Source organism: Prenolepis imparis, unplaced genomic scaffold (genome assembly GCF_030444845.1).
Source record: "Prenolepis imparis isolate NDT839.2.m4 unplaced genomic scaffold, iyPreImpa1.0 SCAF_3, whole genome shotgun sequence".
NCBI lineage: Eukaryota > Metazoa > Arthropoda > Insecta > Hymenoptera > Formicidae > Prenolepis > Prenolepis imparis.
The window spans coordinates 8,570,865-8,586,402 of record NW_028141161.1 but is presented as its reverse complement, the minus strand read 5'-3'; the positions used below and the strand labels follow the sequence as shown (position 1 = coordinate 8,586,402).

The following is a 15,538-nucleotide window of genomic DNA, read 5'->3' as shown; positions in this document are numbered from 1 at the left end:
GGATGTAACGTGTAATTTCCCGTGTATACCGTGTTTACTTCGATACCTAGACGAGGCGACGCGAAGCTGCCGAGGCGAGAGGACCCAACACCAAGATGTGTTGGGGGCCCTCGAACGGAAAAGAGAGAGAGAGAGAGACGAGAGACAGAATCTCTTTCCGAGTCCGAGGGACGAACTTTCGTTCGGCGCGGCCGAAACTTTCCGGTAACTTGTTTCGCTGGAAAATAGCCCAAGTTTTCTTCGCGGCGCGACGATATCCCAAGAGCTCGAATAGTTTATTCTTAGGACGCCGAAGTGTCGGGAGGTCGTCGTCTGATCCCGGGCCGAGAGATCATCGAGAGCGAATTCGCGCATTATATGATCATTAATTGTTCAATCGAGGCGTTGCTATCCTATTCATACACAGAGAGAATTTTCTTTAAGAATTTACCCTGAAAATCATGATACTCTTGGGACAATATGGTATGGAAAAAATTTCATGAGAATTTCTCTGATTAATATGTATCACAATAAAAAATAATATCTATCACAATAAAATATAAAATATGTTTGATTAATTTTACTAAAAGTATAGTAAAATTTACTAAAAGTATGATAAAATTAATCAAACATATTTTTAAAATTCTTAGAGTAAATTCTAAGAGAAAATTCTCTCTGTGTATTTTAAAAAAAATATATTTGACGTATATAAATATAAAATTCGCCGCTCGCGCATCGTCTCTTGGAAACGTCGTCGTTAGTCTTAACAGCTTCCGGAATTGCCGAGCGCATCTCAATCGAGGAGGAGCCGGCATACCGCGACGGCGGCGGTCGTGAAAAATTCAAGGCGGTCAGCCCGGTAATTTGAAGGCGGTTAATAGCGAGCGCATGCGATGCTGAAGAGAAACGCGAGTGCGAGCGAAAGAGGGACGGGGAGATTCGCGAGCGGGATAAAATCGTGCGCACGAGAGCTCGGCGCGATATTTAATTCACGAATCTGCTCTCGCTGCCGCGGCCAGGGCGATCTCGCGTCGGCCTGAAAGGGGAAGATGAAGGGGTTGACGAAGACGGGAGGGATGCGTCGGGACCAGAGAGAGAGAAGATGAAGGAACAGGGGAAGTGAGAAGGAGAGAACGAGGCCTCATTTCCATTAGCGGCATATATCATACGGAAACGTATATCGTCGGACTTGCACGTGGGCGTTTGCTGTTGCACGTCGAAACAAATTGAGATGCAGACTGCTGCTACTGAATGACACCAGCGTCTGTCTGTGCGAAGAAACACCGCCGCTCCTTCTTCTCGCTCTCTCCTCCATTGAAAACCTGGTATTTTCAGGGAATTTTGTTTTACCTTGAAAAATCAGGGAATTCCCATGGAATTTGATTGGGATTCAAGGAATTTTTTTAAAAAATTGCCCTTTTGATAATTTTATTCTTATCTGACACTTAAGAAACATATGTCTAACATATCTTTGCAATATTTCTTTTTTATTTTTCAAGATATCAAGATCTTATGTAAGTTTCATAGAAAATTGTTCAATTTTTTTAAATAGGTAATATTTAAATAAATTATTACTTCTTATTTATTTAATTAATAAATAAATCATAATTTAATAAATAATTTATTTAAATAAATTAGTATTCCTTAAGAATTCCTAATATTCCTTAAGAATCCTATATTTTTATACTAAATTATATTTTGTTTTATATATTCATCTTAAATAGTGTTTAGATATAGTGATATATCGTATACTTATTGTCCAAATTAATTTTACAATAAATCAATATTAAATGCACTCTTGATAACTTTGGGATCGTATGAATAAAAAACATTACATATAGAAAGCGCATACAGCAAAGAAATTTATTTTAAAAAGCTGCATCTACAAATTTTCTTATTTTACCTGGAATTTTAAACGAAAATATCTAGAAGATCAGGGAATTCTCAGGGAAATTTTTTACAAAATTTGAGTAGACACCCTGATAGATAATTTTCCGCTTCCTGAGGCTTCTCTTAAGCGCGAATATAAAAAAATGTCGCGATACAATGATGATCAAAAATTTATTTCAACCTGGTATCCCACTGAATTGATAGAACACATCGGGACATCTCGTTATTTCCTTTTTAAAACCGTGACAATAACGAAACGCGTATATTCACATAATTTTGAATGCTCTCGAAAAAACTTTTGTCCACTTTTGTCTCATGACATTTGTGATGTTAATTCTCGAACGTATATACACGAAAGGAAGAAAAGAATAGAGGAACATTGTAATCTTTATTGGCATACGCTCCTATTATTATACCCGCCCGTGTACATGTATGTTTGCGCATGCACATGTAATATGCAATTCTTTCATTACAAAAATCTTCAAACATATAAGCCCTATCGCGTCGTATTCTCGTCGTCGGCGTTCGTCGAACGGGATTATCCACGGGAGAAAGGCGGTCGAACAGGCATTGCATTCCGAGCGCAATAACGTAAGAACGACGGAACGGCCTGAAAAAAAAAGGAGAGAGAGAGAGAGGGATGGGGAAAAAATGCGGAGGGAGAAAGAGAGAATGCACATAGTCGGGAGTGGGCGACCGCGATATATAGGGACGCTCGCAATTTTCTCGTCAATGCACACGTCAACCGGCATGTCGCGTATGCACTCCGCGAGCTGCACCGCAAAGCGCGGGGGGCGGAGGAGAGAGGGAGAAGGGGGAGACGCGAGACAATGAAAAATGCACGCGCCGCGATATACTACTTGCGCGTCCAAGTTACAACTGCAGAGAGCTGCGGACTCGGTCTCTCTCTCTCTTTCTCTTTTCCCTTTTTTTTCCGTCTCTCCCTCTTGGTCTCACTTATGCATCCTCCTCCTCGACGCTCGTGTGAGGCTCGTCGGAAACAGCAAGCGGGCTGCTCAATAATTCTTTGTGTGGTTTAGCCGAGAGATGCGTGTGCACGTGTATTGACGCGGGGCTATTTCGCGAAATTGCCAGCGCTTCGGTGCCATCCCCCTCGTGTCACGACGACGGAGACGTTATTTCGCTGCACCGCCGCCTCCTCCTTCCGCTTCCGCCTCGTGGAAAGTCCTCTTTCTCTCTTCCCTCCGCGCGTCGATCCGATGACCGCGAAAGAAACCCCTAAATGCGATTCGCAGCAATTGCTGTGCGAAGAGAGGAGCATATCTTGGGATGGAGAGAGATTTGAACAATTTAAATATTCTGCAATACAATATACGAAAGAAGCATTTTTTCACTTCTGAAGAGACGTTTCTACATTCGCGGAGATCATAAAGTATACTGAAAACTGTCTATTGTGTGAAACGACGTTTAAGTTATACTATCTAATCGAACAATCAAATGTGGGGTGGGTTAATGCGCCAATAATTGTTTAAATTTGATAAGTAAATTTTCTAACGTAGTATTGAAAAATCTGAGAGTTCGGCACTTGAAGCATATGCTTTAAATGATTGGATACAGTGTAGGACGAGAACACTTTTCGCACGAGCGTCCTTCAAACTAGAAGCAGCATCCGACTCTGGATCGACAAAACTTTTTTCGCGGAAAAGAAAAAGAGAGAAAGTGGAAGAAACGGAGCGGAAGGATTTAAGCGGCGATCTGGGTGCATCGAGCGACCCTTAAAAATTAATTTGAAAAGTCAGGCGAGAGAGAGAGAGAGCACGCAGCCGGAAGTGTAACGTACACGAAAAGTAGCCTGCTCCGCGATATTGCGGAAATCGCGAAATCCGAAAGTGAAGGGGGAGAGGGCGAAACTTTTCAAATGAGCCAACTTTGCGTGTGTCTTGCGCTTTCGGTGCCCGCGTCTCGCGAAACCCTTTTCGAAAATCTCGCATATTAACAAAGTTGTTGGTTGAGAGTAACAGCTACGATTACCTCGCGTTTCCGGATTTTTTACTCGCTAAATTTTCGGTTGTGCTGTGAAAAAATGTCGAATTGCAGTCACGCTCTCTTGATTAAAAATTAAAATGTAAAGCTGTCATACTTTTATTTTATGAATCCCGATCTGATGAATTCCACTCTCTTTAAGGAGTTTTGAGTTACTAAAATAAAATGTGTATAAATATATATATACAATTTTGGTAAAATTTAATGGTATAGTGTATAATTAATCAAGCTAAAAGCGATGATTAAAGTGACGACTAGAATTGAAGTGGGGATTTAAATATTCCTAATTTTATGCTACTTATATTATAATTAAAAATTTAATCCCAGTTATATTTTGCGCCGCCAAACGCGAGGATTAAAATACTTTAACTCTCCCTCTTGCGCGGCGATTTTCGATTAAATAATTATCCCGCGCAGCGGAACTCATTTTGCTTTCGGTTAGAAAAAAAAAAAAAAATGAAATTGTCCGGATAAGGGATTAAGTCGTTTTCCCAGCCGGCTGTTAAATCGCCGCTAATCGCCGCTTTAAGCACACTGACGTCTGACCGACCGAACTTTTCTGTTTCAGGCCAAGTTGTTGGAGTCATCCCACGCTTGGCTCGGCGCCTCCACCTCCAGTATAGCAGGTGAGTTCCTGTTTTTGCTTTTTTCTCCTCTTCGTCTCGTTTCGATATACGTTTCAGGAGATAATCGCCCTCTCGACACCGGCCGGACGTAACGTGGAAGCCTTCCACGTTAAGCAACGCACACACGCGTGCAACATCTGGCCGCCTGTCTCTATGCACAGGGTGTCCTCGCACTAATTGCACTTTCTTTCCTCGACAGACAAAAATTAAATTGTATAAATTGTATAAAAAAATGTTTTTTTTAATTCTATAAAATTATTTGAAATATCTAGTATTTATACACTGAGAGAATTTGCTCTTAGAATTTACTCTGAAAATCATGGCAATCGTGAGACAATATGGTATGGAAAGAATTTTATTAAAATTTCTCTGATTAATATTTATCACAATAAAAATAATAATATCTATCACAATAAAATATAAAACATGTTTGATTAATTTTACTATGCAGTTTAGATTTTACTATGCAGTTAAAATTAGTGATAATTATTAATCAGAGAAATTCTCATAAAATTCTTTCCATACCATATTGTCCCACGATTGCCATGATTTTCAGAATAAATTCTAAGAGAAAATTCTCTCTGTGTAAATGTCAATTTATTCTAAAAAATGTCGAGCACTTTCAGCTTTGAAAAACACTAATCTAAATTATCGAACGTGCGATATAATTTTTTATGTTTTGCATATTTTTTAAATTTAAATTGACCTTTTTAAAATAATTTACACAATGTCTGTCGTCGAAGGGAAAGTACGATCGGTCGCAGACACCCCGTATAATCTGTTTCGCGACATATTTAAAGATTACATTTCTCTCTTATAATATCTATCGCATCATCCGCCGTTTATATCTGTCGCACAAAACTCGTATACGATCGGTTGATTTCCGCAATAAGTAGCGGACTCAAAGACCGATCATCCTTTCCGAGTTTCGAGAGGAGAGAGATTCTCTTCCCTCAAATATCCCTCGAGGGCTGTCGTCCCACCCAAGTTCACGGTCACGTTGAATCACAACTTCGGAGACACGTGATGTGAGTCTCTCGTTCTAGAAACGCGGACTCCTAGCTAGATTTCTAGCCTTTCGGAGGCAGAAATATCCGCGCTCTGTGTTCGGAGATCAATATCTCGTTGCCGCTTAGTGTTACGCGGACGATAAGGTCCCGGAACATGGCCGTCGTCGTCGTGAACGACGTCGTCTATACGATAACGGGAGGTGGCAACACGGCGGGAGAAGCCGAGAGATGTAGAAGTCGAAGGTGGTGGTCGAACAGCAATAAACGAGACCGAGGAGGAAGGGCGCGAGCGTGGACCACGTCATTACCCCGACAATAATAAAGCGCAGGAATGCGTTTTGCTTTAATATAGAAAGCAATTTAGATAGACGGCCGAGCGGTCGACGCCGGTTAATAGCGGCGATAACACGCTCGCGATTCGCGATGCCTAAGCGCGGAGACTCGCTCTGTGTAACTCTTACGCTGCGGCTTACGACTGCACCTTGCATGCAATTCTCCATTCCGCAAAAGCTCCCCATGTACGGCGCCTGAGAAAAGAGCCTTCAATCTTTTTGCTTTAGCGTATATTTATCCGTGATTTAGAACCGTGACGAATATTGTCTCGAATTTAAATAATAAATATAGCCGTCTATATTTGAGGAATCCGAAAAAGTGTTCATAGTTTCAATATTATTTTAACTTTGTATGTTTTTATTCTACACAGAGAGAATTTTCTTTTAGAATTTACCATGAAAATCATGATAATCGTGGGACAATATGGAAAGAATTTTATGAGTTTCTCTGATTAATATTTATCACAATAAAAATAATAATATCTATCACAATAAAATATAAAATATGTTTGATTAATTTTACTATGCAGTTTTTAGTAAAATATTAATCTAACATATTTTATATTTTATTGTGATAGGTGATAGATTATTATTTTTATTGTGATAAATATTAATCAGAGAAATTCTCATAAAATTCTTTCATATTGTCCCACGATTACCATGATTTTCAGGATAAATTCTAAGAGAAAATTCTCTCAGTGTATGAGTAAAATATAATTTGCATAATAAAAATAATTCTCATATAAAAATAATTTAACAAAATAATAAATTATTATATTTATTATATAAATAATAAAATAATTTTAATAAATATAACTAGAAATAAAAATATTTAAAAAATATTTCTAATACAAATTACATAAAAAGAAACAAACTTTTATCATTTTTCTCATTTTTTTAGGGCAACAGAATTTGCATTATTGCGATGCGAAGGTGCGTCAGGCAATTTTCTCAGCCGTATTCTTCGTATATCCGAGTTCGATCCCCGATTCGCCACGGTATGCTCGACCGGGAGCATAAACACGGGTAAAGCTCGCAATACGCGTCTCGAATTGATCCCCGGGTTCCGTTGCTTACGTGCGTGCGTACATACGTGCGTGTTCACGCGTATGCTGAATGCGTGCGTGGGCGCGTATCCCCTCTCGACTCGCTTAAATCATTTTCTTCGATTACTCCTTGACTTCCCATGAGACGCGGCCGCTGCCGGCTGTTTGCTTCTCTTAACGATCGCGCTTATTTATTCCGGCGCTTTTCTCGTCCGCGCGAGAGAGCGCGTTTCTCAAAACGTCTTGTACGTCGGGCTACCAATCTTACCTCGCGCTTAAAATTAATATTTTAGAATCTTAGAGAGATTAAGAAGACGCGATCGGTATCATAATTCTCGTCAACGGAATCAGTTTCAGAAAAAGAAATTTTTTATTATGAAAAAAATGCAGAAACATCTGATATACATATATTTTAAAGTTTTGAAAAATACTTATCACTCAGTTTACTGAAAACTTACGACACGAAACAAAATGGTCAATTTGTTGCTATAAATAAATCGAGAATCTCTATCGATGTTTATTCGACGAAGCGAATGGTTAATTAATTCAACCTATTGCCTCTTGAGGAAATGTGATTGCCCAAGTACGATTGTCCATTTAACGCGATGATTTGTCAATCGTCGAGAGAAAATGCCCCGCGCGCAAAAGCACGATTTACACGCGCGCGTACGACAAAACGCCATTGTATGATAATATTATTCGACGCGATTATTCCAGTCCGGATTTAGCTATGACACCATTACACTCGATTCGTATATAGCTTCTTTTTTTTTTTTTTTTTTTTTTAGTTTGCTGACAATTATTCCCGACGATCGTGGGAAGATCGATTTGCGCGCGAAATGAGATTATCCATATTTCAATGCAATCGGATTGTTATGCAAACAGAAGGCTATTTCCAATTTTTTGGACTTTGCGATTTCTTTCGCAACGAAGTGCTCTTAAAAAATAACCGTTTATTATTTATACCGTCTCAGAATTGTCAGAATCATCCGAAATAATTAATAAATTAATTTATAAATGTGCGTAAGAGCCTTTTTCTCGATAACAAAGAGTATCGGACTACGAACGGCAGGAATGAAATTCGATTAAAAATTCAATGTTGTAATAAGATCGATTTTGCTTATTATTTCGTCCGCCTCTTCAATTTCGGAGTTAATTTCTTCTTGCATAATTATGCGCAATTCGCGAACCAGAAATCGACGGCGTCGGTGACGGCGGCGCCGCTGCGACAACACATAAATCGCATGGCCAACATGAGTGACGTTAACTGCTGCTAACACACGTGGGTGTGACACGCTCTGTGGACCACACAGTGCCCGTTCCAGCTTTTCCCTTTCTCCCTACCTTCGTCTTCTCCCGTCTCGACCCTTTCGCTTCGAGTTACGCGGCGAGTCGCGCATAACGGGGCTAAAGGGATAATTACAGTCTAATTATATAACAGGCTGGATATAATTTTATAGTTATAATATTGACGATATAAAATGACAATTAAATTTGAAGTCGATGTCCTTTTTTAATTTTGATCCGAGATTAGATTCGTAGAGAAGGATCCCTTTGAATTTTCCAGCAATGCTCGTTTTTATTCAGTTATATCGATTTCCTTGTTTTTTTTTTATCGTAAATTATTTTAATCATTCATTCGAAACTATAAATTCGTCTCTGATTTCATATATTTGTAGCCGAGAGAGCTCTCTTTCTTGTCACCTCCCAGGTTTCGTGTTCTGTTTCATTAATATTCATATATTAATCTTATTTAAACTTGTATATAAAGTATAATATAATTTTCTATTCTCTCTAATTAATAATTACTTGCATTTTGCAAGATATCAATATTTCGTTCGATATCGTCTCCTTCAAACTTTTTATTTGTCGCAAAACTCCACCCCAATCTTTATTTTCTTATTTATGGCTCCAATTATTTTATTTTATCAATTTTACGAGATCTCCACTTTGAAGGATTCTTAGACCGTCGCGCCTTCATAAATATCTTAATGATATTATTCAAGTTCCAATCACCGTGAATTTCTCTGAATGCTTCTTTTTTTTGCCGGGTGCTCGCGCCAGAGAGACACCCGAGGAAAGAACCATAGAAACGATGATGACGTAAGGCAGAGCAAAGGTGGGGAAGGGAAAGAACCTTGCTCTGTCAAGGTTACGCGCGATTTTCGCGCCGTCGTTCATCTTCCTTAGGTGCGGCCTTTCCCCGCGGCTTTTCAACGCGAAACGCAAAAACGAAAAAAAGTCGAGACGAGGTAGGAAAAGTGGAAAACGAAATCGCTGACTATTTTTTAGCTGACTATACGACCCTGCTGAAGCTGAAGGCGCCCACGTGGACGCGACACGATCTCCAGGAGGCGATCGAGGCGGTGGTCACCCAGAAGATGCGCTTCACCCAGGCGTCGACCAAGTACGGTATCCCCAAGGGCACCCTGTACGACAACATCCTCGGCAAATCCAAGAGGATGATGATACTCGAGGAGGCCGGCCTCGATCCGGGCGAGGAAACGGCCGTGCTCGAATTTTGCTGCGACATAAGCGTCAGTCCGTACAATCGGCGGACGAAAAAGTCCCTGAACGCGATATTAAACTTTGTCGAGCAGCTCAGGCAGAAGCGCGATCCCAGCTTCGTGTTTGCCGGCTTGTCGGGCTTCCGCTGGTGGTGGGCCTTTTGCAAGAAGCACTCGATAGTCTCGCTCTACTTCAATGACGAGAACGAGAACGGAGCCGATTCTTCTTAAAACCTCGCCGGTTCGCCAGAACAGACGTGCTTTTTCAAGAAAATATTACACGCGACGGTTTATACATATATGTGTGTTCTAACAACGAAACATTCTACCTTAGCTCGAAGAAAAGAATTTACTTCTCAACGCGATTCAAGGCTCCCATTAATGTAATATTTTTATTTGCGTAATTCGAACTGGGATTTCGCTATATCTCGCTCTGTCACGACTGTAAAAATCGCTAGACAGGAATGCGAGAAAGATGGGGGATCGCTTTGCCTTGCGAGAGGAAAAATGCGGAAAATTTAATGCCCCGGCGACAACGAGTTCATTCGGTCGACGTTAAGGCAAAGGGAATATAATAAGCCGGATTTTCGAGCGACGCGTCGCGACGGCAAGAGACTCACTATGCAACCATTATTCATTTCCACAGGCGAGACGCATTCTCGGACTGCAAGAAGCACGTTAAAGGCGACCGGCGCGTTCTAGAAGAAGCCGCGGCTCGATATCGCATTCGATCGTCCCGAAATTAGGTACAAAAGTGTCTTTTTCAAAATCGCGTTTTAAAAAAATACATAATTTTAGAATTAGAATCATAAAATTAAACGAGAGAAGAATAATCACACACATACACTGGTTATATCTCACACAGCAAAGCTTCGGGTTTCACGAGCAAGTGTCTTTCAAAACCAGAAGTGTCAGGTTGGACAGAATAATAATGTAATATCACTGGGATTTGCGCTTATCCGGGAAAATTATCGAAATGGATTATTCAACGTTTTTGGGAGGATCTGCTTCCAAGTCCGTCAAGACTTTAAGATATATGTATAATACTGTCTCGCGAGAGAGCGGCAACACGTTTGTACATTTTCGCAATCATTGTTCTCGTTCCTTTTTTTTTAGGTTTCGATTTTTTTTGTCATTTTTTTCTTTTTTTATCCACTTGTACGATTCTTCCCGAGCATGCGCGCGACAGCCGACGACCGACGCGCAATATCCCGTAGACTTCAACGCGGAAAATCGCTGCACAAGCAGGGTCGCGCGCAGGAAGAATTTGCCTGGTAATTGAAAATCGAACGCCGGCATTTGCGCTGCGTGCGCGGACAATCGCGCGAAATAATAACGCGATTAAAATCGGGGGACTTTAATGGGCAAAAAATGTCTACGTTCGATTAAATTTAATATCCATCAGAATCGATTGCATCAACGGCGATTAGCGCGGTTATTCCCTCGTGACAATGTTTCTCGATCTTTTTTTTTTCCTTTCCCCCCTCGGTGTTCGACGCTTCTGAAGTAATAGAATTTTTCATTCGATACACATTAATACAATAAGAGAACTAATTCGTTTATTCATTAATAACTCCATTCGTTGAAAAAGCGCGCGGGAAATATTTTCAATTAAAAAGGAAACTGGGTATGGAGAAAGAGAGAAAAAGAGCAATGCACATTAAATATTAAGTTTTTATGAATTGATGAAATATATTTTTTTTAGGCGCAAATTATTTTATAATATTTTCAAAATTATTATATATTATTATATAAAATTATTATATATTATTTCGAAAATATAAATTAATTTGTCAAAATCTACATTTATAAAAATTTATTTCAATTAATTCATAAAAATAATAATGTGTTATTGTACATATATACACACAGTGCATTATTCTTTCTACTTTTTGATTAATTAGAAAAATTTAATAAATTAATATTAATATCGAATAAAAGGAAAACATTGACTTTGAACATTGTTGTTAATTTCGGGAGCTCTAATGCGAATCGCTTTCTTGCAAATTATGCTCACAAACAGTCTAATGTATTTTGTAGTGCCTTCCATTAAACTCCGTCTTCCACATTAATTATTATTAATCGACGAATCCGAGGATGAAATATACAATATATATAATCGCATCTTCGCTTATATATACTATACTTTTGTATATTGATACTTCTGGCCATCATATTATGTATTCCGAATCGGTGGGACCAAATCATCGCTGAGACCGTTGTTGATGTTCAAGTATATAATAAGATCGCGTATAATTAGATATTTTTCTACGAGTTTTATATATTAGCTAAGCATGTTTAAGTTTTTTTTTTTTTTTTAATAATGTTGCCATGTTGCGCGCGCGTTTAAGATTTTTGCTGGCAATAATTACATGAGATAATTATTTCTAGTACATATTAGGATCGTGATAAAAAAAAAAGAATGTTCTGTATGAAAGCATGCGTATTTTTGTTAACATTCCACATTTGATTGTTGAATAATTGTATGTACAAAACAATTAAGTACATCCTTTTCTTGTTAAAGCAATGCACAGACAGAAGGTTAGAAGGATGATTTATGAATATGAAGAAGGAAAGAGAGAGAAAGAGGAAGAGAGAGCAAATGGAAGAAGGAAGTATGTCACGTACTTATAAAAACTGATTTAATAGAGCGATAACATTTAATCAAGTTGAACGATTGAATGTTTTAACTATATTATCGAGTTCATTATTTAAAGTTTATGAATAGTTGCACGCACATTGCCGGTTATATTATTTAATAGCGATATGACATAACGATATAACGTTTATATATGCGAAGAAATTTTTTTTTAGAAACGTAATGAGAAAGTAGAGCAAAGCAACGAGGACTTTTTCTTCATATAAAAGAGCTGCATCTAAATATTGTACACATCGACTCGCAATCAAAGTCGCACGCGACTTAAATCTTGATAACGGAATATTATCACATTCGATTCGGTTCATATTTATTCATATAAAAATAATATACAGCGACTTCGCATGTTTTATATAAATACGAGTAATCTGGCAATTAAACTCAAATTGCCCTAACAGCAAAAAGTGGAATAAACATCTTGATGCAGTAATATATTAAAGTTATCCCTCACACATATATACATATGGCAAGTAAACCGGCAAAGTAAAATGTACATGCAACTTGAAATACTTTATGCTAAAACGAGTCATACCTTTCTCGCGCGTTTAGCTCTCTCTCTCTCTTTCGCCGTTTGTGAAAAAAAAATCATTCCGCAACGCATAATGGTAATATTTACAAGTGTGACGACGATGAATGATATTAGATTACTTCCGCGCCGAAGTGTGTCGCCCAGAACTGACAAGAGCGTGATACTTTTATCGGTGTACTTTTGCGTGAAAAAAAAAAAAAAAAAAAAACCGAGTTAATTACGCGCAAAGAACAGGAGACGCTTTAATAGGGTACGCTTTAGATGACTGACTTTTTGCGACAATTATCGAGTGCGACGCCGAGTATCGCGGGCAATTTAAGCGGGCTAATATCCAGCAATTATCGATCAACACGCGGCAATTAATGTCGAGACTTGATCGCTCGGGTTTTCTCGAGGCGGGAAGAAAAAAACAAAAAACAACAATACCGCTAATTCCCTCCGATATATAAAGACGAGCTGTCAGATTTCAAGATAAGTCGAAGAAGAATTCAGTTAGAGAGCGAAAACACATTCCACACTTTGTAGCGTAATTTAATTTATCGTGAAACAAGAAAATGTGACGTTTCGACGATCAGCTGATTCATTCGCGCGCGGCCGTCAAAAGGTACACCTATATATCTTCTCTCGCGCGGATTATTACACTTTATTGTTTCGCAAACTCTCGCTCTCGAGCTCGCCCCTATGCGAGCTCGAAACAACGACGCCTTCCTCTTCGCCGACGCGTTTGGTGCACTTCTCCCGTCACATTATCGTCGATCGTCGTCCCCCAGGGGGAGGAAAGGGGGGAAGGAGGGTGGGGAAGGAGGACCCACAGCTCGCGTATTTACGAGCGGCGCGTTAATTGAATCCCGGCGAGAACGATGTAATATTATACCGCTGTTATCGCGCGTCCGCTAAAAGTGCGACACGCCGAGCGCGACGAAGCGTGTATGTGTGTCTGAGAAACGCAAAGGAGAGCGAGAGGAGAGAGAAAATTAAGTGTGAATGAGCGGTATTAAAATAGGCGAATATACACGACATTCCCCGATAAAGTATCGAAGGTAAAGGGACAATATCTCGCGGGACGGCCGTAAAACGGCCGCGTTACGACGGTGCTACCGCAGGTGGAGGTGATCGCGGTCGCGAAAAAAAAAGAAAAAATATATATATATATAATCCCGCAGAATCCGCGAGCGAAGAGTCCGAGGAGACGCGTTAAGAAAAAGCTAGATTAGATCGCGAACGGAATGTAACGTCGCGAAGGATATAGGTAGTGAAAAGCGATGCTGTGCATGGAATTCTCTGCGAATTCTTTTGGCGGAGTGAGAAGTCTGCACTTTCGCGCAACCGAGGGAAAAATGTGTTGTACTTAGTGCCTTTATTTTTAGATAAAAAATATAAAATAAGTAAAATTAGCACGGCAAAATTTCCGAAATCCGTTCTGCATTTCTTCCTCCCCGTTGTAAACTGCGATTGTAACACTGTGTTCGACTATGAATCCTCATGAACATTCGTATGGCGTTTATACATATGCAACATGTGATGAGGATTTAGAGTTAAACGCGCGAGAATGCGAATCTAAGAATAGAATAGCCGCGCGCGCGCGTTTTCCAATGAATTGTGATTGTATTAATCGACAAAATTGGTCAGGAGGCTCTTAATTAGAGTCAATAACTTAACTATTAAATAATCGTTGCGAATTGAGGCCGGCTGTACGTGCCATATGCGAGCAGCGGAAGTTACTGTAAATGTCACCGTCGGACATTTCTTTCGCTTGTAACCTTGTTGATATTAGGCTCTCCGCTCCTTTTTGCGTTTACATTTTTTTTTTTTTTTTTTTCGATCGACCGAAATTCTCGTTGATCAAATCGCACGCAACGCTGAAAAATACTCTATCACATCAGGGAGACTCTTATAATAATGCACGAGCGCGGTATGTGATAAATTAATAAAAGTGTGTGTAAAGTAACGTGAATACCCTTATTGTGCAAGATTTCTGATCTGCCGATATTAAAATAAACTAATTATTAGATCGAGTATACTCGACAATCATTTGTAACATTTTCACATTATTTGTGTTTTTTATTGTAATAGAGATGAAATGTCTCTATAGCGCGTTAAAGCGGAATTTATTCTATTCGATTTATTTCAGTTTTTGTTCTTTTATTTTTTTTTTGTTCGTTGACACGGCATCCTATGTTGTGCAATAAAGGATTCGGGTTACTCCGAACACAATTATACAAATTTTTTAATAACCTAGGATAATTATAGAATATATACGGAGAAGACACACGTGTCTTCTTCAATTAATTACAAGTTGTAGACATGTTTTACGATGCGCTTCCTGATTTTCTGATTTAATATGTATTTAAAGATACATATACACAATATCTTGCATATCTCCTCGAGAGCCTCCACGACGCAATAATAATTACTTGTTCGTGTTAAGTAGCGTTAAGTACCATTTAACGTAACGCACGCATTAACGCTCAAGCCGCGACGCGCTTGTCTCGTTAAGCCGACGACTTTATAACGTCTCTGTAACGATTGTATGTACGACAACGGCAATACAATCGATATTTGCGTTTTACCGAGAAAGGCGTAATTCCTTCCTTCGATTCACCTCGCAACCTGCTCACCCACGTAACAACACACACCTGTCTTCCTTAAGCGCCGTTTTTCAGGTGACTCCGCCCACGCTCGAGGTCTATATAAACGTTAGGAGAATGCACCTGCGTGCATCGGGACACAATGCGCTTATCGATTCGACCGTTTAAGATTGCACATTTGCGGAATCGCAAATGCGCAAAACGACCCTCGTCCCTCGTTTTTCGATCACGGTCGAAAACGAGGACGGCGGTTCCCGATAGACCGATCGATTAATAAAAAAATCATGCAACAACGAGGATATTTATTCACCCACTGAACCTAACCACCTCACCTGTCCCTATCCCTCCCCCTGGAACTGGTCGATCACCCC

The 15,538-nt window shown here is 39.5% G+C and overlaps 1 protein-coding gene across 10 annotated transcripts in view; it reads left to right on the top strand.

The window, feature by feature from the left end:
* The window catches only part of LOC145934165 (protein bric-a-brac 1), a 355,572-nt gene that overhangs the window by 331,492 nt on the left and 8,542 nt on the right, over positions 1-15,538 (top strand). For 8 of the 10 annotated variants that reach the window (XM_083034508.1, XM_083034509.1, XM_083034510.1 and 5 more), the window contains one exon: positions 4,442-4,499. In XM_083034508.1, coding sequence (XP_082890634.1) covers positions 4,442-4,499 — 58 coding nt within the window. Of the gene's footprint in view, positions 1-4,441; positions 4,500-9,179; positions 13,802-15,538 lie in introns of those variants that run through there. The other 2 variants (XM_083034511.1, XM_083034515.1) reach the window with 2 other exon arrangements.